Here is a 22,600-nt window from a genome sequence, read left to right on the forward strand (position 1 = left end):
TAAAGTTATCCAATAAAAAGACAAATTGCCAGAATCACCTCGCTATGGTGTTTGAAAAACGGCATATCTGGAGGCACGGTAGTCCAGTGGTAGGACGCCGGGCTCGTGACGGCACGGCAATGTGTTGTATCTTTGAGCAAGATACCTTACTCCGCTTGTTCCAGTTTACTCAGCTGTAAATGAGTACGTGGTTGGGCAGTGCTAGAATTGTTGAATGTTAGCTGTTAGCGCCGAAATGGCAGCACCGGGCTGTATGCTCCCCAGGGAGTTGAGAAAGGTACTGACTGGTTGCAAAGGCCCTATAACCAAGGATAATAATTTGTGAACCGCTTTGAGACGACCTACGAACTAGGTTGTGATAAAGCGGTATATAAGAACCTCCAATTTTTATTATTATTACATTAATATTCGCTACAATACATGAAAGATAAATAAAGCACTGTCAATAAACACAAAAATTAGATTTACTACGATTAATATATCCAACTTCAGGCCATGGTCTGTAAATATGGGATACCTCTGTTGAGGTGCAATAAAAATCGATTTTGGTCTCAGGTGCTTTGGACATGTTGGTGACAACACGTTAAAAAGACATAAAATTATTTCCACCAATCAAACTGGGTATTACAAACACTAAATATTTCCATTGTTCGTTTGTGATAAGGCTACACGTAACACTATACAAAGGTAAAGGTAGCGTGACTACTTGTTTAAGTACAATTGTTGGGATTAGAAATTTTAGACTCGGATCATGTACCCATCTTACTGTAAAATCGCGGTCAGAGGAAAACGGTTGATGATGTTACTGCTAGCTGGAGTTATATCTGTTTTTACAATGCATGTATTAAGTTCGGAACAGATCCTTTCATTGACAGGTAAATATGTGTTTTCTTAATTGTTTTTGATACGAGAACATCTATGTATACCACTGCAGGGACATAATTGGTCTGCTGCATCTATCTACATGTGAGTGTAAAAGACGGGGACTCTGGGATAATCCAAGGCTTTTTTCCGCCACTTCTGCTGATATATTATTGGAAAAAGTGTTATGCTTTTCTCACTTCTTCCTACTCTTTTCGTTTTTCTGTCTCTCTAGGCACACGGCTTCATATTACCTTAAAACATATTGCTGCTTGGGTATCAAACCCCATAAAAACCGTTGCTGTATATTTAGTTCTTTTCTCATCACAACTATTTCAAATAATATGATTAGGAAAACGAATTTATAACTTTTATTATAAATTGTTCCCCAAATATAAGTGCAAGAAATCAAGTCAACCTTTCTCCAATACAATACCTATCGAAATATTTTAAGTATTTCATTTATTTAATATTGCATTTTTCTATCGGGTGATAAAAAAATAAGAACAGGTCATAAGTGCGCACGGGTATTCTAAATACAGATTCAGATTGATCAACGACAAAAGCATGCTTCATTGAAAATAATTGCTCTTGTTTTTGTAAATAAAATAAAACTCTTTATGGCAAGAAGAGAACTGTTTTAGATTTAATATGAAACTACAAGGGGCAAACAAAAAGGTTAACCGATGGATAGATCAATACCCTAGGTTCACTGTGAATCAGTCATAATATGGTTTATGTTAAAAGTGCACTAATGTTTAATTCGTTATGATGTAGTAGATGTTAAGCAATATATGGAAAAAGCTATAAACTGTGCGACAAATAATGCATTTTATATTAAATTGCTGAGCCATTGTTTTATGTTCTATGGACCACAATACCTGACAAGTTCACTTCCGGCAACTATTTTAAAGGCAAATCGGTATTGCTGTAAGTAACAGAGATGAAAATACAGGTTGTGAAGAAAATGTGGAAAAGAAATGTTCACCATACTTTCAACTGAAACAATCGACTAAATGGTAACTACTAGAGAATTCGGATTAAAGGGGCATTACGCTGAAGTAACTATTTTTTTGTGTCTTTTTTTCAAATACTACATAAACATATCAAGTGAGACTCCTAATGGAAAATAACGATCGGATTTGGCTGAAATAGATTCATAAAAATGATTAAATCTAAGATAATCATCGGTATTTCTACCTGTCTGACCAACGTTTTGTTCAGGGATTTCACTCTACTAGCGCATACGCATTGCACACCATTTCTTTGTAAACAAAAAGAAAAGTGTTGTACCGTGTCAGCTACGAGGCGAAAAGTTGCCAAATGGTCAAAAGATAGCGCAAGGAGTACGTTACGGAATCATTATTACAGGTGGGAAGTATTCAAAGGAGAAAATAACTGCCCTAGAAGTTAGTGCGGTGCATGTATTCTTCCGGAGAGCCGGTTAAGCTGAAATGGAATCGACAGAAATGCTAGCGCTGTTTATGTTATGAATAAATATCTAAAACTATTAACCTCGCTATTATCTTTGTCTGAGTTTAAACACATTTTAACTTAGTTTAATATGTCAATGGGCATGTATCGGAGAGAGTTTACTTTGTGTTTCTATAATTATACAGTGGTTTATGCGAAAGGAGGGGATAAGTGACTGGTTAGTTTGATTTTGTCATGAGGCCCTCCAAGGGTTAACTGTTGTGATAGCCACGGCGTATTCTGTCTCTGTCGGTACTCGTGATCGGGGTCAAATGAGATACGTGCGCTTTTAGATTTACATAATTTATAATATTACCGGGTTCAGTAAAATGGTATGATTTAATTATATTGCTGAATTAAACGATTTTTTGTTTGTTTTTACATACAAGAGAACCTACTTCTAGTATATAGGATCGCGTAACAATTTTTTTTAAATCATAATATTTCAACAGTTCATATTTTCATATGTTGTTGACTTAGAATGCATGATCATGTAACAACCTTTTCTCTATAAAGAATTAATCTTCGACTTCAGATAGAATCGGAATACGTATTGAAAACGGGGGAAGAAACATTTGTTTACGTTGGAAAATGAAGCGTGCTCCCGATAACTACAGTCCTGTTTCGGACAAAAATGAAATGATTAAAGAAAAGTTGACTCAACATAAAAAGGGTCCATTGACAAGAATGCTTTAATCTATGAAAAGTATTGAAAAAATATAAATATCAAGTAGCTCAACACGTCCCATACCTGACACATATTCTACATGTACACGTAGTGGTTTTGCCATACAGTTTAGTGTGTGTGATGGCTAATATGACTTAATTTAGAGTGTTAGCGTATGGAGACAGTGAAAGTGGGAAAGAGAGTATATATATTTTTTGTGCATGGTATAGAAAAAAAAATGGCCAAAGATATTGAGTTGTACAATGTAATAAAAAAAATCACAAACGTTTCTCTTTTTTTATACGCGTGTAGTTTGTCATGGCATATATGCACTTTATGAAAACATTTGAAAAGGGATATTCGTCTTGTGAATATTCCTTTTGACAGAAAGGTTTGTCCCATGGTTGAAGAAAGGTGTTTAGCCCCGTACAGATGTCACATTCCGGTACTAAATTCAATATATATTTATATATATTTACTTTATGTTTATGCCTATAATCATTGTTGACATTTATTATAAATGTATGACGGGAGAAGGTTGTGATAAATTGTAAAAACGTGTGACCCATCCCTTGTTCAATTTTATTGGCAGCAAATATGTTTAAAGCTAAATAAATTTGAATTCTGAATATTGGCAAGTGTGCAATTAACGTCTGATGATGAATAACTACTGTTCAATAAGTTTTAATACGGACTTAGAAATCATATTACTTGGTTTCATAGTGCGGTAAGAGGTTGGAGTTGCCTGACGCCCCTCTCTGGGGGCCCCATTGGAAACCGTTTCATCTCGCCCAGACCGCTCGTGTTTATTGCCTAGTCAGGTGACGTTATCGGCGCTATTTTTAGCAGGGCTTTCCCGAACAATTCAAGTGGTCAAACTGGACATTTGGAACGGACTATGTATATCGGGATAGCGAGGTAACATAAGTGGAAGTGCATACAATACATACATTCATTAAAAAAAAAAAAATGGCTTTTCACGTGATGTCCCTTTAAGGGCCATGTCATAATTTGCATGGGTTGGTTAAAAAAGCAGCTGATTTTGTTTGAAAGTTTAAATATTGTTTTCTTTTAACACGCGTAGTGAGTGTATATCTATTTCACTTTTTGTGCTTCCCTTTCTTATCTTATTTTATGCCATGCTGCTTGTTCACATGGTATGACGTCAAGACTGCAAGCATGTACACTAGACAACAAAACTACTCCAGAACAATTGTGATTGTGATGGCCGTTTATTATAACGACGTTATATAACATTACACAACTGCATATGACTTTACGTATTTTTTGGTATTAAAACAGTACATATAACAGTACATAACATTACGTATTCGCCAAAGTAATGTAAAAACAAGTTTGACTAGTGTAGCTGACGGTATATCTGGCCTCATTAAACCCTCTTAAACAGATAGAGGTATTACAATGAACAAAATGCTGAAGAGAAAAATATCACACTAAAGAGCAGAGGCAATGTAAAAATTAATTACTTAGAATACCACATAATCTCACCCTATTGGAGATAGGGGAGGTGGTGGTTATGCAAAAAAATGGCTTTTTACCTTTTTAGCATTTGCTCTTTCTTTTCAGTCTTTGTGTGGGAGTCAAGTGACCTACATGCAAAAACTTCCGCCAGGCGTCAACATGTTGTCACGTGACTAATTTGAATGTCAAATCGTGTGGCTTATAAAGCACATGTAAATAACACTTTATTAAATTAAAATTAAAACCACAAGCACACATAATAAATGCAATTAAATATAGATATTTAATTGTTTATTTATTCGAATTTCACCTCCCCTGGTTGTATTTATCTCACTACTGTGGATGTTAACGTCGCTGTCACCTTAACGATTTTTTTTAAAAATTATTCAATTATTTGAAAGAAATGAAAAACGTTTGCGATTTAATAGTACATTTAACGGGGACTTAGGAAACTGTATTACCTTGGGGCAGAACCCTTTGCCTTCCTCACCTGGGCGAACGTTCAACATCAAAGCCAAAATTGAGGTATGAAAAAGCTAGGCGCTAGCAAATAAAAAGAAGTTAGAAGTAGAGAGAAAATGAAAGATCCCTAATATTGCAATGGGTGCAGCAGATTTACTTTGGTCGCTAAAGCAAATCCCCAATTATGCAGAGGGCTCCCACATTAGCCATAATTAACGATATATTTTTCTCGATCCCCAAACTGCAGGGGTGTCGACTAAAGAGAAATACGTTCCATTTAAGTTGTAAATATTAGATAAAAAAAACATGTTCCAGAACTAAAAGAAGTCCTTCAAACTTAACTATGTTGAGACATTTTACATTTAAACCTAGATTATAAAATAAATATTATCTATGAATTGTTGTTGGTGCTTTTGATTAGTTCAATATATAGAGATTTATTTCATGATCAAATATATCTATTTATTACATTTTAGAAGGATTGCAAAAAAAGAGAGGGGGGTTATTTATTCTTTGCTGATCGTTGGTCATTTGTGGTTTGTTAGTGGTTTTATTTTGTTTAACGTCCTTTCAACAGCTAAGGTCAAAGTGAAGTATTGCAAAGCAAAGCGATTGGAGGCAAAAAGGTTGCTAGGCAGCAGAGAAAAAATACAAATATCTCAAATGGTTCAATGGAGGCAGCAGATCTATTTTTGCTTCTTTAAATGTTTCCTTACACAGCATAAAATTCCCCAACCCCGACGATTTTGCATTGGCCCTACATTAATGCCTTTTATGACATCCAGTGGAATATAGGATGCCTTACTGTGTTGTCATTTCATTCTTGAGCAACAATGGGTAAAAACAGGTTTGTTGTGACCAATTCTTCTTATAATGGAAATGTAAACACATGAAAATGAGAAATACAAGTGATTTTGAAGAAGCCGCCGCTAATTATGAAAACATTAATTACTGAGTGTATGATTTAGGTGTACGTTTTAAATAGTGCTAATTCGGACTGTCTTTTACTGTACTACTTTATGGTGCTGTTGGTTGTCTTGTTAATGTTAACTATTTCAATATTGATTTATTTAGCATTATTGCATAGATGTAATGTAAATTTTATGAATCTATTTTGATAATAGGTCATTCTAAATCTCTCAAAATTAATTACATCCGGATTAATTATTCGAGTTTTTGACGTTAAATTTTATATAATATACAAAGTTCAGCATAGTATACTGCAAAATACCTTTCTCATTGTAGTGAAAACAAATTATTGTTACTAGATAGCATAAGTTGGTCGTGTGACATTGACCACGCAGGTAAAATCCAGGGTCAACTGAGGTCAAGTTTTGGATTATAAACAAAAAATTGTAACCGACGACAGGTTTTCACACCCACTTTTCCACTTAAACCTAAAGTGGGAGGATAGAACACACCCGATTGTTTATAATTCTCTCCACATTATTTATTTTCAGTTTAACTTAAAACCGTAATCGTGATAAGAATAATAAATCGAATATAAGAAGTAGCTCATCTTTCTACAATACATGGATACATGTCGTGAGAAAAATTATATTTTGAAATCTTAGCCTCTTTAAGAGATTACACAGGTAATTTACATACGTTACATCAATGCATTGTTTTTATGACGTCTGATGACTTTCCCCGAAATTGTTCAAACATTCGTTGATTCAAACCGAGCCTACACATTCTACAAAAGACATTAATCTATGGAATTTATACAATTAGATTTACCTCAAACAAGTTTCGGAAACAATATATTATATACTATATGTAAAAAACGAGGAGAGGAACGATGCCTTGTTTATTGCGAAAAATGTACATGTTCTTTCAGTAAGAGCAATCAACAATATCCCTACCAAACCTCGTCACTGAATAAATTGTATTTAATTTACAGAATCGTTAGTACATTGTTTTAAGTAAATTCTTATCTACATTTATTTCATTTATATACTTATTTGTTATGCCTTTTTATCTTCAATATTTATAACTGTCAGTGTAGGAATACTATTATGCTTGTGCTGTAAGGCGACTTAGAGTATTTTATAGGGCGCTATGTATATATTAATATTATTATCATTATTATTATACTTTTTACATAGCATTATACTGTGTACTATTTTTTATTAATTATGCGCAATGGCATATTTTTTAATCGGTAAATAAGGACTACGTTATATAATAAATCAACATTGAAAAGTTCCTTCACATTGCTTTAGAAGTACAAGAACTATTTTTGTAATATTTCCAAACTTTCCGAATACAGAATAGTTCCTACGAGAAGAGTTTAAATTTTAACAGATCTTTAACATGCATGTAAGTTGTGACCATACACAAAGGATGAAAAACCCCAGGTTCTTATACTCTGCAGTTTATTTTCCTGAAGAAGCTAATTTTATTGTCTTCTCTCATACTAACTCGTGTGGCTGTTGGTGATCGTACAGTGCTGTGTGTAAGTTGTCGTATAATGTTTCAGTAGTGCGTAAACTGGTAGCGTTCTCTTTGGCTCGCGCAGTGAACGTGCACACAGCTGATGTCTGCTCATGCATTTATACCCGCGACCAAAGTAGGACAAACCATGCAGTTGCATTTACGACTGAAAGAATGGTTGATCATGGTGACCTAACAAACAGTGACAAGATTCTGTAAAATGGTACCGATTTGGTCACAAATTGCAGAATTCTGGCGCCATATGTTACTGCATGTGCTGATGGATTGGGGGAAGTACATTTAGTACAGCAATTCTTGATTGGTCAGTCCTACAATCCATGCAGGAATATATGGAAGTTAGTCGAACTGGTGGCCTTGGCTGAAATGCAAACTAACATGTACCAAATTTTACTAACCTTACCTAGTATAGCATCTTATTAATTTCAACAAACACAAATCTCTTTTTCGAAAAAATAACTGTCTACGATTTTAGGCAATCAGAAAGCTGTTTGGTCTTTTAAATAAAATATGAGTCACTATGGCCACTTTCATTATTCAAATTGACGTTTGTCTTTCACCTTTTAGTATGTTTGATGTTGTTGTTTTACATTTGTTTTTGTCGACCGTTTGTTGGCCCGAATAACCTATCTTGTGTTGATTGGCCGTTAAGCACTTATTGATAATAATATCCCAGTGCAATGTTTACTAATTCAACTATCTAGATTATCTGTCATTATTTACAGGGCATTTCAACACGTCTGTCTGCGACATAACAGTACATTGTTTAATATTCATTCATACAAATTTAAATTGCAATACTTTAAAATCTCCTAGCACATATGTTTTGTTTACAAAATAAGCATTTTCTTACACTATTCAAATTAATATAATTACTTTCGGTTCGTCTAAACATTTCCAGGTCAACACATACATGTTGTTATACTAAATTGATGGTGGGACTTTATCTCAGAAATTACTGCTGTTATATACAGAATAGTGTAACAAATATTTGAGAACTTTCTGTGGAAAATACAATAGAAATAATTTTCTTCTGATGTTCATTGAAATTGCTTAACGTACAATTTGTAATTTCAGTCTCTTTGACAGCATACTAATTGAAAATCGTCCATTAACGAATGTTATTAAGCTAATACAATTGCTGTTTCGTCAATGTCAGCAGGTCAACCAATTTTGTCAATACCCGTAATGCTGAACGTAAAGCCGTGAATAACAAATTCCAATTTTATAGACTTCGCTATGTGAAGTGTTGAAAGGTCGTTAGAAGTATAGAGAAACACAAAGATCCCTAGTATTCCAATAGGTGCAGCAGATATATTTTGTTCTCCTTCGATTTGGTTTCGTATTGTTTAACGTCCTATCAACAGCTATGGTCATTTAAGGACGGCCTCCCCTGTGTGTAAGATGCATGCGTGTAATGTATGCGTGTGTGTTATGGGAGGCTGCGATATATTCGTGTTTGTCTCCGTATGATAGCGCGGAACTGTTGCCAACTTCATAGTGCTATCTCACTGAAACATACTGCCGAAGACACCCCACCCGGTCACATTATACTGACAACGGGCGAACCAGTCGTCCCACTCCTAAATTGCTGAGCGTTAGGCAGGAGTAGAAACTACAATTGTTACAGACTCTGGTATGTCTTGGCAAGGGGACAGAATCCAAAGCCTTCCTCACAGGGGCGAACACTCTTACGATCATGCAATGGGGGCAGCAGGTACAATTCGTACGTTCTACCTGCAGGGACACAGCCCAGGTGAGGTAGGCTATGGGTTCTGTCCCCAGGCCGGGACATAAGTTCTTAAAACTGGAAGTTGTTCTTCCCTGCTTAACATTCAGCATTAAGGGTTTTTCTTTGTATCCTCTATTTCGGGACACAAAAGTGACCAAAATAAATCTGATGCACCCATTGCAATATTTTGGATCTTTATCTTATTTCTGCTTCTAACTATCTTTTATTTCCTAGTCCCTTGCTTGGCAACACCTCACTTTTGGCTCGAAGGTTGAGCGTTCGCCCAGGTGAGGAAGGCAATGGGTTCTGTCCCCAGGCCGGGACATACAAAAGACCTTTAAATGGTAGTTGTTATTCCCTGCTTGACGTTCAGCATTAAGGGAAATGGCAACAACTGGTTCACTCGTTAGCTGTTAATAGGAAGTTAAACAAAACTAAACTAAACCAATCATAATCAGGGTCTGTTATGCATCCCCCCCCCCCCCGTCATTAAATATTGCACAGTGTTATATTTGAATGTTCTGGGACTGATTAAAAGTTGTACTTTGCAGGAAAACGAGCAACAGATTCGGTACTTCTACAATGGCTCAAGATTGGACCAGCCGGTATATCACTGGATACGAGATCACCATCTGATGATAATACTGCCGATGAATTAACGCAACGCTTAATTAACATGCGGGACAAGTGTGGCATCAATACATCGTTTCCAAAAATACATGGAAGAAAATCGATATTCTTTCGGTCAAAATCAACAAATATTTCATGTTGCAAAGCTCCAAAAACAGGAAGTTCTTTTTGGGGAGCAATAATAATGGCTATTGAATCAATAAACACGTCTCGTAACGTGTTTAATATTAACCGAAATACTATCCATGGTCATAATGAAGTTACAATACAAAACGTTTTTAAGTCTGATACCAAAGTAATGGTAGGACGAGACCCGTACACTCGACTGTTCTCGGCTTTTATCGACAAGTACTTTCTACTCGGAAATCTTGGGAGGTCATTAAGGGATGCCGTCGGTGCAGGTCCCTACCGAAAAGATGGAAATATATGTGGTTACAACGTCACGTTTAGTCAGTTTCTTGAGAACATCACACAGAGAGCTCTCACAGGGGCTCAAATGAACGAACACTTGACCCCTGTTTCTGACCTCTGTGACGTATGTGGAATGAAATACGACATGTTGATTAGACAGGAAACCCTTAATCGAGACACACAACACCTCTTACGTAAGGTCAATTTGACAGAGTCAACACAAACTGCAATTCAAGAGGCTATCAGTCCTAAGGGAATCAAGCAAACGATTCATTCGCTGATTGCCTCGTATCTAACAGACTACGCCACCTACCGGAAGGATTGTCCGTCCCGTGTCCTTCACATGGAGAAAGTGTGGGCCACTCTCCAGATACAGGGGTATGTCAACACAGGTGTACCATACCCAAAACAACTCTTTGAAAACATCCGTGAATACAAATCTGACAATATTACTTCTATTGTTCTTCATGCAATCGAATCTCGACCAATGACAAAGGAGGAGAAAATAAAACAAAGGGCGACATTTGTGCGACGAGCGTACGAAGTCGTCGAGGACGAAACTATTAGGAAAGTGCAAACAGTATTCATGAAAGATTTTATATTGCTCAACTACGACCTTACACCTCCGCACAAAAGATGACCAAAACATGATAATCTAGCTTCATTTTAATTTGCTTGATGTGTTTAGTATATTTTATCCGTCATTTTTGTATTTTGAAATTCGTGGCAGTATATCGTGAAATTAAATATAACCAAAACTGTTTTTTGGCATTTAAATAATGATTTTGATGAGTGATAAAAAGTAAGAATATTAATTCTCTATAAAAATGAAATTCACAATTTTAATAAATCACATTTTGACCTTTATCGCGGTTTAAACGGTTGAACGGGTTGGACCAGAGTTTTTTCTTTATGAAATAAGATCGGATCCAGTAATCTGATGCTGGTTTCATGCGAGCTTCGACAAAGTATTACAAGAAGTCCATACATTTGACTCATATAAGAGGTGTTGCACCATGGTGTTATTTCAAGGTCATCTGTCGTAGTAATATATCTAGCTGCGTCAAGTTTGAGTAGAACGACCACTTCATTTCGGAGTCATATTAAGGGGGGGGGGAGATTTTTTCGTTATCCCCCTTTTTTAATACTTTTATTCGTAGGTAAATTTTTAATTATTGGTAAGATTATTGTATGGTTCTAATATGAATTTATGCAATTGATGACATAATTAAGCCAATATATAAAAAGGTCACAGTGACCTACTTATCAACCATGTGTTACTCTTAATATTTGCAGCTTAAGTGTCACGCAATACACCAAAATAATGAAGGAACTTTCTAAAAATAACATGCAGTTTTGTCAAAAGGCGTCCATTTGTGATTTTGATCTCCCTCTTTACCCCCTCATATCTCGGGATTGTCTCCAAGCTGACCTTAATTTCATGTCATATCATGATGGCATAACCCCAAGGTATGTATATAGCAACCAGAAGGCCACAATTGGCATCCCTCCTTTGTTGTTAAAGAAGATAGGTAACAATTAAAGTGTTGTATATAGATGTGTATCAGACTATCATAATATATAACTACGGTAAACAAACGCTAATTTAAGGTTTTGGAAAGTCGAATCTTTGGCATCATAAAATGTACAACTCCCAGTTAAAATTAAAATTAGCTCTTTTTGGCCCCTAAATGTGAAAAAATGCACCTTTTCTTTTGTTTTATGATAAACGATTATTCATGAGTATTTATGTATATATTGTTATGAATGTCGCTAGTTTCTTGTAGTAGCAAGTTCAAAATTGTGCTATGACTGTATCGTGTAACTGAAGTTATTGTGAAATGCTTTTAAAACAAAATTAGTTTTAATAAATTGCAAGTGAAAAATTGGATACCAAAATGTATTCGTCAATAGGTATAGATGAAATTTAACCTCTTGTTTTATGTAAGGTGTTTAAATTGTTACATCACTGTATGCTTTAGAGAATAAACAATAGTATACCGATTTAACACGATCAAAACAACTGGCATCATTATTATAACCATTATATCAATGTATGTACAAAAATCTTCAACCATATAAAACAATGACAATGATGTAGATGCTGGTATTATGTGTATGCAGCGTTAAAATATTTCAACAATAGTACAAGGATGAGAGAAGACAACAGAGGGAGACATTTGTTCGACGGGCGTATGAATTCGTTGTGGACGAAACTATTGGAAATGTACAAAGAGTATTTATGAAGGATTTTATGTTGCTTAACTATGACGAAACACCACCGCACAAAAAAAAGAGTTAATATCTCGGCATTGGGACGTACAAAGCATAGCAAATCTATTCGTAATGAATTTTCCAGGTTTTGGCTTTTCAGTCAGTTCAATGTTGTTGTTCTTTTGTAATGATTTTTTTTTTTTTTTCATTCACACAAAGCCATTACAACATATAACATGATCACATATATCATAGCAATTATAACTGCAAAGGACTCACACAACTAAATCATTTACTATATGTTATTACCAAACATTTTAGCTAATACCTTTAATATTTGAAGTTCAAAACCAGTGACAACTGTCTAGATTCATAAATATATACCTTGCAAAGGCTACAAAATTACTTTTTTGGCTGGTTAAGTGGCATATTGAAGTGTCACAGCGTCCAAAAGTTGACAACCGGAGGTTACAAGCAAAACCGGTGACCCAAAACAGAAACGGCCCAGACATTTTGCCCCTGTGCAAATCCGCACACAGAAATGGAAAAATATCATAAGTATACATTTTTAAAAAGTTAAATACCTGAACATTTCATTTATCTAAAAATCTGTCAACAGTTCCATATTAAACTCCTTCAGTGGCCCAGTAATTAGCCGGAACCTATTTTAGATAGGAACTATTAACGTATGAAACACTTTGCTGATTGGCTGATTGGTTGTGCGAGTCCTAAACAATTTTTTTTCTTTCTACCATTACTTATTTTGTTGTTTCAGGTAATTATTAATATTAATTAAATAACTGTTCCCATGAGCGCCATTTTTCAGTTAATTTGTGAACTTTTTTTATCTGTATAACTTGTAAGCTAAAAAGTCAATTTCTCGATTTAGTTTAAAAAATATTGAGACACCTATTGACGGTATACTAGACCTACATTTGCAGATGTATATGTACCGTCTTATTATCAAAAAGCAGCAATTTAGCAATGTGTTATTGCTTTCGCCGGAGTAGTCTTTGTTGGTGTCCATTGTACTTATTTCAAGTTCTATATTACATTTTACAAATAGTAAGCCTGAGAAAGTTCTCCAAATGGAGTCTATGTGGATACAGTGCCACAAAAGATGATGCATATCTTCATCTTCATAGTTACAGAGAGTACATTTTTTATCATCTTTTATGCCAAATTTAAACAGAAACGTATTTGTGCATAGTATTCTGTGATAGATCTTACACTGACAATTTTGCAAAATGACATCATGAGTGCATCTCCTTAGTATCGAGTAGATTAATTTCTAGTTAACATCTAAATTTTAAGTGTCTTCGGACCATTTATCCATTGCTTTTTGGTTTGTAGTTAGAATTGTAGAAGCAAATTTTGAATAAACTATCTTTGTGAGTTTTGTCAACGTTCTTATAAGCGTTATATTTTCTTTATCTCTAGTATTATTTTTGTCCACGTACCCTGGGATGGTTGAGATAATAGCATAAAAACGAATCATATCAATGTCTGGATAATTAAATTTTCTTGGAATTTCCTAAAGGTCATAGCGTGCCATCGTTTTCAAATATATCTGCTACCTTCATTATATCCAGTTCTTGCCATGTCTGGAAATATACTGTTTTTATGCACCCGCCATAAAATGGAGGGGCAGATAGTATTGTCCATGTCCGTCCCATCCCGTCCCGATTCAATGTAAACACGCGTTCCGTCCCGATTCAATATTGGTCCAATTTTATACGAAGGCCAAGTATGAGTATACTTCGGACATCGATGTGTTTCAGGGATCCAAGGTCAAGGCCAAGGTCACACTTGCTTTATATAGAAAGTCATAAACTGATTAAATTTAAACATTTAGCAACATCGTTCTTTCACGGATTTTGGTCAAAATTTATACAAAGGTCAAATATGGGTAAACCTCTGACATCATTGTGTTTCAGGATGGTAATAACATACAGAAAAAAACATATGAATATTAAAATTAACTTATCAACTTTTAGTGTAGTTCCTTGTGTGTGTGCATGTTTCAGGGTATCAAGATCAAAGTGGTTGTAACGTTTTTATAGAACACTTGAAACTAATTTCACATGGCAGCAGGGGCATTTATGTCGTTCAGACATTTTCTAGTTTTTATATACTTTTATATTGTGATTTAACCAATTTGTCTGCGAGTGGTTTGGTTTGGTTTAGTATTGTTTAACGTCCTATTAACAGCTAAGGTCATTTAAGGACAGCCTCCCCTGTGAGCAAGATGCATGCGTGTAGTGTATGCGTGTGTGTTTTGGGAGGCTGCGATATGTTCGTGTTTGTCTCCTTGTGATAGCACGGAACTGATGCCGACTTTATATTGCTACCTCACTGACACATACTGCCGAGGACACTCAGCAGGATACCCCACCCGGTCACATTATATTGACAACAAGGAGTAGAAACTACCATTTTTACAGACTGGTATGTCTCGGCCAGGCGACAGAATCTAAAGCCTTTCTCACAGGGTCGAACGCTCAACTAAACGCCAAAAGTGAGGAATTGTCAACATAAACCTAATTTTATTAGGAAGAAAACAGTTGTTTATAAAGAAGATAAAGATAAGATCCCAAATTTAGTCGCCTCTTACGATCATTTGATGGGGGCAGCAGGTACAATTCCTACGCCCTACCTGCACGGACATTTTTCTTCGTTAAGTAATATTTTGCAATTTTATGTTCGAAATTTAATGTACTCCAACCTACAAATCTCTCCCGGAACCAATAAAGTTTTCCACGATTTTTATCATATCCTTTTTGAGGATCGAGTTATTTCCTTGTCCAAGTAAATGTTGAAGCTTTAATAAAACTTTCTATGTCTATCATTTCATTCCACCGATTTCGTAACTATTGTTAACGTAGATCTCTTAATTTTGTCTTAGTAATATTCCATATAACTTAAAACAGATTTGTTTTATTTGTCGAACAGTACGGCAAGGTAGATTTAGTAAAACTGTAAATAGTTGCACGAGATAGCAAGGGTTTTTTAGTATCCGAGTTACCTCTGCTATTTTATCATCATAGTTTACGAAAGTTGTTTCAGTTTTACTAAGGTCATGCTTGATGCCAAGGAGTTTAATTTTCCAGTAAAGTTCCATTTTAATCCTCCTTCAGCAGTTTTTCGAGGATACTCTTAATCATACCGAGCCATACTGCCTCAGTTTTATCGTAGTTTGCTACAAGACCGAAACATTTACCAAATGAATCTAAAATATCTTAAATTGATTTCAATGAATTATCATCTTTGATTTCAATGATTTATCATCTTCAAGACTGATAGTGGAATCGTCCAAATACTGACACGCAAGAATCTCTGTTTTATCAATCGTAATGCCATTTATATTTGGAGATAGCTTTAATGTAGCACTTAGTAGTTCTACATGTACTACCATGATAAACAAATATGGCGACAGCTGGTCACCGTGACGCACCCCTCTTTTGATCGGAAAAAATTGAGCAAAATCCGTTATTTATTACGCAACTGGTGACGTTATAATAAAAAAAATATATCCATGTTTTTTTATTGCTACCAAAACCAAAGAATTTTAAGTAAAGTCGAGAAAATCCCATCCCACCGTATCGAAGGCCTTTTCATATCGATTAAAAGTATTTATCCAGCTATATCTTTCTGATCTGTTTTCTCGATTAATCATAACTATATGTGCATTCGCCTATTTATCTTCCTTTAAGAAATCATTTTGTGTGTTTCTGATAATGTTATTTAAAACTCATTTTAATATGTTTGCTAATACAGAGGTGGGAAATACGTACCAATATTGCACGTGCAATTTTGTAGCTTTGACGTAAGCGTTTAGACCGTTGAAATAATTAATCTAAGCGGTATCTTAAGATCACGTGACACGTTCCTCAGTACATGGCCTCAGAGATGTATTTTATCCTACGTATATAGTATACCGACCGACAAAAGCAGCTACACTCAAATTATAACAAGCAAAAACAAAAAACCTAACAAAAATTGTTTGTGTAAATTATCAGGGTGTACCTACGTTTGGCGTACAGTAGGTTAATACAGTTACAGGACATAACGCATCCTTAATGATCGTATTACCTAATTACATATCTCGAGTCACACCCTTGAAGGTTGCCTGTAGGTATATATCATTTGAGCATAATACGAAATAGATACAGGTAACACACACACCCCCCCCCNCCTGAATATCAAACCACTGAAACGCGTGTTTAGTGTTATAAAAAGTTACCGATATATTATTTTCGCCTTAAATGTAGAGACATGATTGTATATAGTACTTAGCGACCGAAATCAACCAACGTTTATTTCATACATTTTGCCACATATCACAAACAGCTCGAGGAATGGCGCTTCTTTTAGGTAGGTCAGTTTATAGTTTGAACGTTCCTCTTGTCTCATCTGTATCCGTTCCCCAAACAGTTCGTATCGCAGTTTGGCCAGATGAGGACGATGTATCGTTCCATAAGTGACAGGAATCGAACAATAATGTTCCGCTTGCCTACGGGACCATAAGTTAACCGCTTGACACAACATATGTGTGACGACGTCATCGTGTGTTTTAAGAGAAACCTTAAAGAAGTTCCGAATAGCTACTGGAGTCGACGGGCTTAACATCCTTTAATCCTCTTACCACTAGGTTCAATTTTCTGCCCCAAACCTCCAGCGCTAATCTTCAATCTGATTAGTTTCTTTATCTTTTTGGTATGGTCGTCTCTTCAGGAGTTTTATTCACTTTATGGAGATTTTCCACAGATAACTCCAGATATTCAATTTTACTTGTCTACACTTTCTTTTATACTAGAAATGTCAGCATCAAGCTTTGGAAAATGTTGTGACATTTTAGCCTCCAACTTCTCAGAACAGTAACTTATGCTCTGGATTACAGTACATGTATACTCCGACATATTTGATTATGTGGCGTTCACCGTCCCAAGGTGTGACAGATACTGTTAGCACTTGTGATATAAGTTAGTTGTCCCCTTTTCTAGTCTTTAAGGGTTGAGAGGATACGGCTATGTGGCTATAACTTAAAAATAACAACGGAGTCGTTCTCGCGCGTCATTACCCTGTACCTGCCATACCGGCCAAGGTTTCGATATTTGCGCGTTTGCAGTGAAGTTGGAATATATAGTAAATGTATGAGTATTTTACTGTCTGCACTTTTCAGCGGTTATTAAGTAAACGGGAAATGAGGAATTAACATAAAAGGGAAAAAATTGTCTTCACACAAAACAACTAAAAAATTACTTGCGATGCGAACCCTTGCATGTTCGGTGAAAGAATATGCCTACTGTATCTCATTGCATGTATGTTAGAGACGATTAATGCGGAACCCCCTACGGAATCGGGGTTTCTTCCGTGTGTTCTATTTAGGCATCCGTCATCATATGACCTGAGGCAAGGACGTTAATGTTATCGATAGGACGTAGACCTTAATAAAACCTTGCCAAACCCGCTACAAACACATTTTCCAATAAACCGTGCACTTGCAACAATATTCCTTAATATTTTCCTTATAGCAATGCCTAAATAGGAAGGGTAAGGCATTTATTTTTGTATATATTTGAAGATTTGCTGACTAACAAATAGAAATGTCAATTCTACATCCTGTTCAGTTAACGATCAGAATGTTTCGCCACACTTACCAGGAAGCTTTCTTCAAAAAGTGTTTTTAAGTGTTTGAGGTCATTTATTTTGATTGAAATAAACATTTTGTGTTAAGTATGTCGTGTCATATATGTGGTTCTGTATCGTCTGTCGATCTTTGAAACCAATTGGCGACTATAAATGAAGCCTGTGGAATTTTATGACTCAAAATTGACTTAAGCAAGCAAAAAAAGGGCAGTTAGTCACACTGTCTGAAATGATAACAGCGCATATCTTGTTGTGAGATGTTAAGAAATAACACATGTTTGCATGCTGAAAGGAAATATACACGAAAACATTTTCATTATATTTTACTTGTTAGAATAGATATATGCGGCATTACAGCATTTGCGTTTTTATTAATTATCTGTGATACTTTCTGTATCAAGTGTATTACTTGTAAGTCAATGGTTATATTCATTAAAATACAGTCTTAAGTTTTATATTTTGAGAAATATATTTGTTTTACTTGAAAATTATATTACATGGGTGTTATGGGTTAGCGTTAAAAACTGGTTTAGGAACATCTTATATAGCTTGCAAAAACTGATAAACGAAGGTAGAATTATGTGGATGTTCAAGCTGATCCAGATTTATCAGTCGTTCATTCAATAATTAGTGATTAATAATCAGTGGATTTGACACGAGTTCTAACAACTTTCTATGACTTCTCTAGACAACATAACATACTATGACGACCTAAGATAAAACGATACGAAAATCCTCTCATTATGAAAGCTAGCAAAGAGATAAATGGTCTGAAGGAAGTGGTGATAAGAGGGAAAGGGGGGGGGGGGAGATGTTTAAATTGTACCTATTACCAAAGTTTCAAAGGTGCAATCACCGGTTTGTGTTACGTTCAATTTCCAGTAGTTGTCCCCTGATTGATTTCATACATTCTGGTTTGTTTTATGAATGAAGTTGTTTGCCATTTTTAAAATACATCCAATGCTCTTAGTATTTTGAAAAGACAAAACAAAAGGTAATGACACGTATACTGCGATCATCACATTTGCAGGTTGGGTGGAGAAATATCTACTGGAAAATATCACTTTAAATACCACCACAGTTGAGTCTGATCGTGCATTAAGACAGAAAGATTTGTTTCGAAATGTTTTGAACAAATGAAACTTTCACAACCAGAGCGAAGGATTACGTAGTAATATTAAGAAAGTTATTTTATCTTTTTCACAAACCTAATACAGACGAGAAACGTTTCTTTATGAAAACATCAAATGTATAGCTTTGCGATTTGATGGGAGTATGGAAACCCCGATGAAAATACTTTCCTTTTTAAGGAAGCAAAGATTGCAGATCACCTAGAACTATTGCAAATATTTTAGAAAGTTTGGAGGTGTAACTTTTCTTCCAGATATTAATGGTACCCGTTCGGTTCTAATGGAAAGTGTGTTACAAAAGGCTGCATACAAACGACTTGAGGGATTCAAATAGAACACTTTTCAAGACACATTTATATCTGATCGTTCGGCGGAGTCTCATAAGGAGGAGGCATATCATAATAACGGATGTGTAAACTATAGTAGTTTATGACTCTGTTCATATTTGCAAGTAACTTTTTGTTTATTATCAGGTGGTTTGGAAGAGAAAGGAACGCCTCTTATCTTTGCAGGAATGAACTTCCCAAGCCACTGATCAGATCGATCTTATACGCATGGGAATAAGTGTTGAGCCTAGTCCGCTGCTCATTATTGTATTCATTCAACAGATACAGTGTCACAATAAACAATCCAGTGAAGGTTTGGAGGTTGTTTTTTATTCAGAAAAGTTTAGATCAAAGGTTACCTCAAGGTGCATTTGCCAATGTTAACTCGATCAACAGATAAGAGAAAAGTAGAGAAAAGATCAAGCTGACAAGGAAATAATGAGGATGGTCAAAGGTGGGCGCCAAGATCCCCCTGAGATCTGTTGTTGTATTTTTTACGCCCCTGATTAACTCATTTTACTAAATGTTATCTAGCAATGTAAATAGTATCTAGCATTACACAAGAAAATAACTCTCAAATTAAGGCGTATGTGTTGCAAAAGTATGTTATGGTAAAATTGAGGACGGTGTATTAAGACCCTTCCAGCTTTCCTTGTTGGAATTACCAGATATATATATTATGTAATGATTCTGAAAAAACCCAACTTTTGATGAAGTTGTGATGTGTCAATTTGTTTATTTTCTATGGCACTAGGCTACCCGAATTAACATCGATTTGTTCAAAATACTATAATAATTATATTAAAACTGTAATATTGGAAATTCGTGTTAAAGTGCTGTACTTGTATTGAAATGAGGATTGTAAATGATATATGCACTTTCGCATATTTTATACTAACGATAAACAACGAAGCTTTGTTTTAATCCTCACGCCACGCTTTCTTGATAAGTGTTCCCCTATCTCTGCCATAATTCGATGGCGTACCCTCGCATTTCATTCAAACAATAAATTTCTCTTTTTACAATAAGGCACCTGGTCTCTGTCGGATGCATGTGGTCAATATGATGCATTTATCTCCCTATCGTAAATTATGATTCCTATAGACTGTTGATTTAACACTAGCATTGCGACATTGAAACTGTTACAAAACAAAATTTATGTAGGCTTTGAGTTACGGCATGGTACGTTACACTTGTTGATAGGCACATACATACGGGTACTTTGTGACAGGTGAGCGTTGATTTCTGTATTGATCGTTTCCCCCTTTTTAACTGTCAGAGTTAATGGAATATTTGACTTCAATGTTTTTGTTAATCGCGATAAATATTTTGATATTGAATGCGGTTGCCGAGTCATTTCGGAGCATGGATTGCGGTTAGATGTTTTATGTAGTAACGACATGTTCGTCTGAATGTTAAGTAATGTAATAATAACGTAATAGTTTTGCTTAACTTTGTTTATTGGTAGGCGGTTATTCTGGCTGCCCCGTCTACCCTTACTTTGTTATAGACTAGGCCATATTTTAACAGAAATATTTTTCGGCATTTTTATTAGGATTGGGTAACACAGAGACGTATAAAGCCTTATGTGTTATATACGTCTCTGGGTAACATAACAATTGCTTTCTAACTCGAGGTTGTGTAATCGGGCTATGAGAGTAACCAAGCTGGTATTTTAAGCTAAATTTCCCTCGAAAATTAAACAAAATTGACCGACAAAATTTGCATAATTTTTTAACAATCAACAAGAATACATTGGAGATATGATATACATAATCAATTTATCGTTAAATCATGTTGAAAAAAAAAAAGTTAATAAAAATACCTTCTACATTCTACTATAAGGATAAAGGTGCTGGCCCCTTTTTTATTAAAAAAACCCATATCTGTCATAATATTTTATATATTTCATCAGTTCTCAGGTAATAAAGCATTCGTAAAATAAGTAGTTTCATGTTGAAGTTAGGTCAATTGTAATAAAAATGGTTATTGCATTACATTTTATTGCATGCTTTAAAACTAATATAAGTTTAAGGTGGTCATTCAGTCAAAAGTAAGATGACAACCATCACCTTTCTCAACACTATGTTTAATGAAATACAAACCAACCATGTTTAATTTAATACAAATCACTTAAATAAATCGCATATTGAAATGGTAACCAATACATTATCAGCATTGTTGTTATAAACAAAAATATGTGATATATCATAACTTTCCGTTTCATATGAAAAAAAGGTATAATTTTAATTTTGTTTTAATTTCTTTTCCTGATGTGGCCGATAAAACACAATACACATGGGACATAATGACGGTGTGTACATTGCTCACTCACCATCATTTAATATTTGGATTTAAATAGCCAAAATATTTCGACACGTAATATATTGTTTAAAAATCTATCCAATAATGAGTGTTTTTAAAATCACTATAGAGTCGCAATGGGTAGTTCCACATTCCAGGAAAAATGCAGTTTAAAAGTTGATTATGTTTCTTACATTTCAATATTAGTTCATTGAATTTCGTATTCCTTCCTTACCGATGCCTAATGTGTTTTTATACTTTGTGTTGATGCGAAAAACATTTCAAAACCTTTTTGATAACATCACTTTCCAAAATCAAAATAATCAATTATGCTGGTACTATTGTTGAAATATTTTAACGCTGCATACACATATTACCGGCATCTACATAATTGTCATTGTTTTATATGGTTGAAGATTTTTGTACATACATTGATATAATGGTTATTATAATGATGCCAGTTGTTTTGATCATGTTAAATCGGTATACTATTGTTTATTCTCTAAAGCATACAGTGATGTAACAATGTAAACACCTTACATAAAACAAGAGGTTAAATTTCATCTATACCTATTGACGAATACATTTTGGTATCCAATTTTTCACTTGCAATTTATTAAAACTAATTTTGTTTTAAAAGCATTTCACAATAACTTCAGTTACACGATACAGTCATAGCACAATTTTGAACTTGCTACTACAAGAAACTAGCGACATTCATAACAATATATACATAAATACTCATGAATAATCGTTTATCATAAAACAAAAGAAAAGGTGCATTTTTTCACATTTAGGAGCCAAA

The 22,600-nt window shown here is 34.9% G+C and overlaps 1 protein-coding gene across 1 annotated transcript; it reads left to right on the forward strand.

Annotated features, from left to right (window-relative positions):
- Positions 1-688: 688 nt before the first annotated feature.
- On the forward strand, positions 689-10,914 carry LOC110451298 (carbohydrate sulfotransferase 14-like). The gene is made up of 2 exons (XM_021499230.1): positions 689-875; positions 9,683-10,914. Exons 1-2 carry the CDS (start codon positions 752-754, stop codon positions 10,810-10,812), a joined length of 1,254 nt encoding a protein of 417 aa, XP_021354905.1. The 5' UTR covers positions 689-751; the 3' UTR covers positions 10,813-10,914.
- The last annotated feature ends 11,686 nt before the right edge of the window (positions 10,915-22,600 follow it).

This window comes from Mizuhopecten yessoensis, unplaced genomic scaffold (genome assembly GCF_002113885.1).
Source record: "Mizuhopecten yessoensis strain PY_sf001 unplaced genomic scaffold, ASM211388v2 scaffold5913, whole genome shotgun sequence".
NCBI classification, from domain to species: domain Eukaryota; kingdom Metazoa; phylum Mollusca; class Bivalvia; order Pectinida; family Pectinidae; genus Mizuhopecten; species Mizuhopecten yessoensis.

What these genes read in the sequence shown, in the direction of transcription:
- LOC110451298 (XM_021499230.1), top strand. Translation starts at nt 752, where the DNA reads ATGTACCCATCTTACTGTAAAATCGCGGTCAGAGGAAAACGGTTGATG. An exon ending in ACAGATCCTTTCATTGACAG is followed by an intron (nt 876 to 9,682) that starts GTAAATATGTGT and finishes TGTACTTTGCAG; the next exon opens with GAAAACGAGCAACAGATTCG.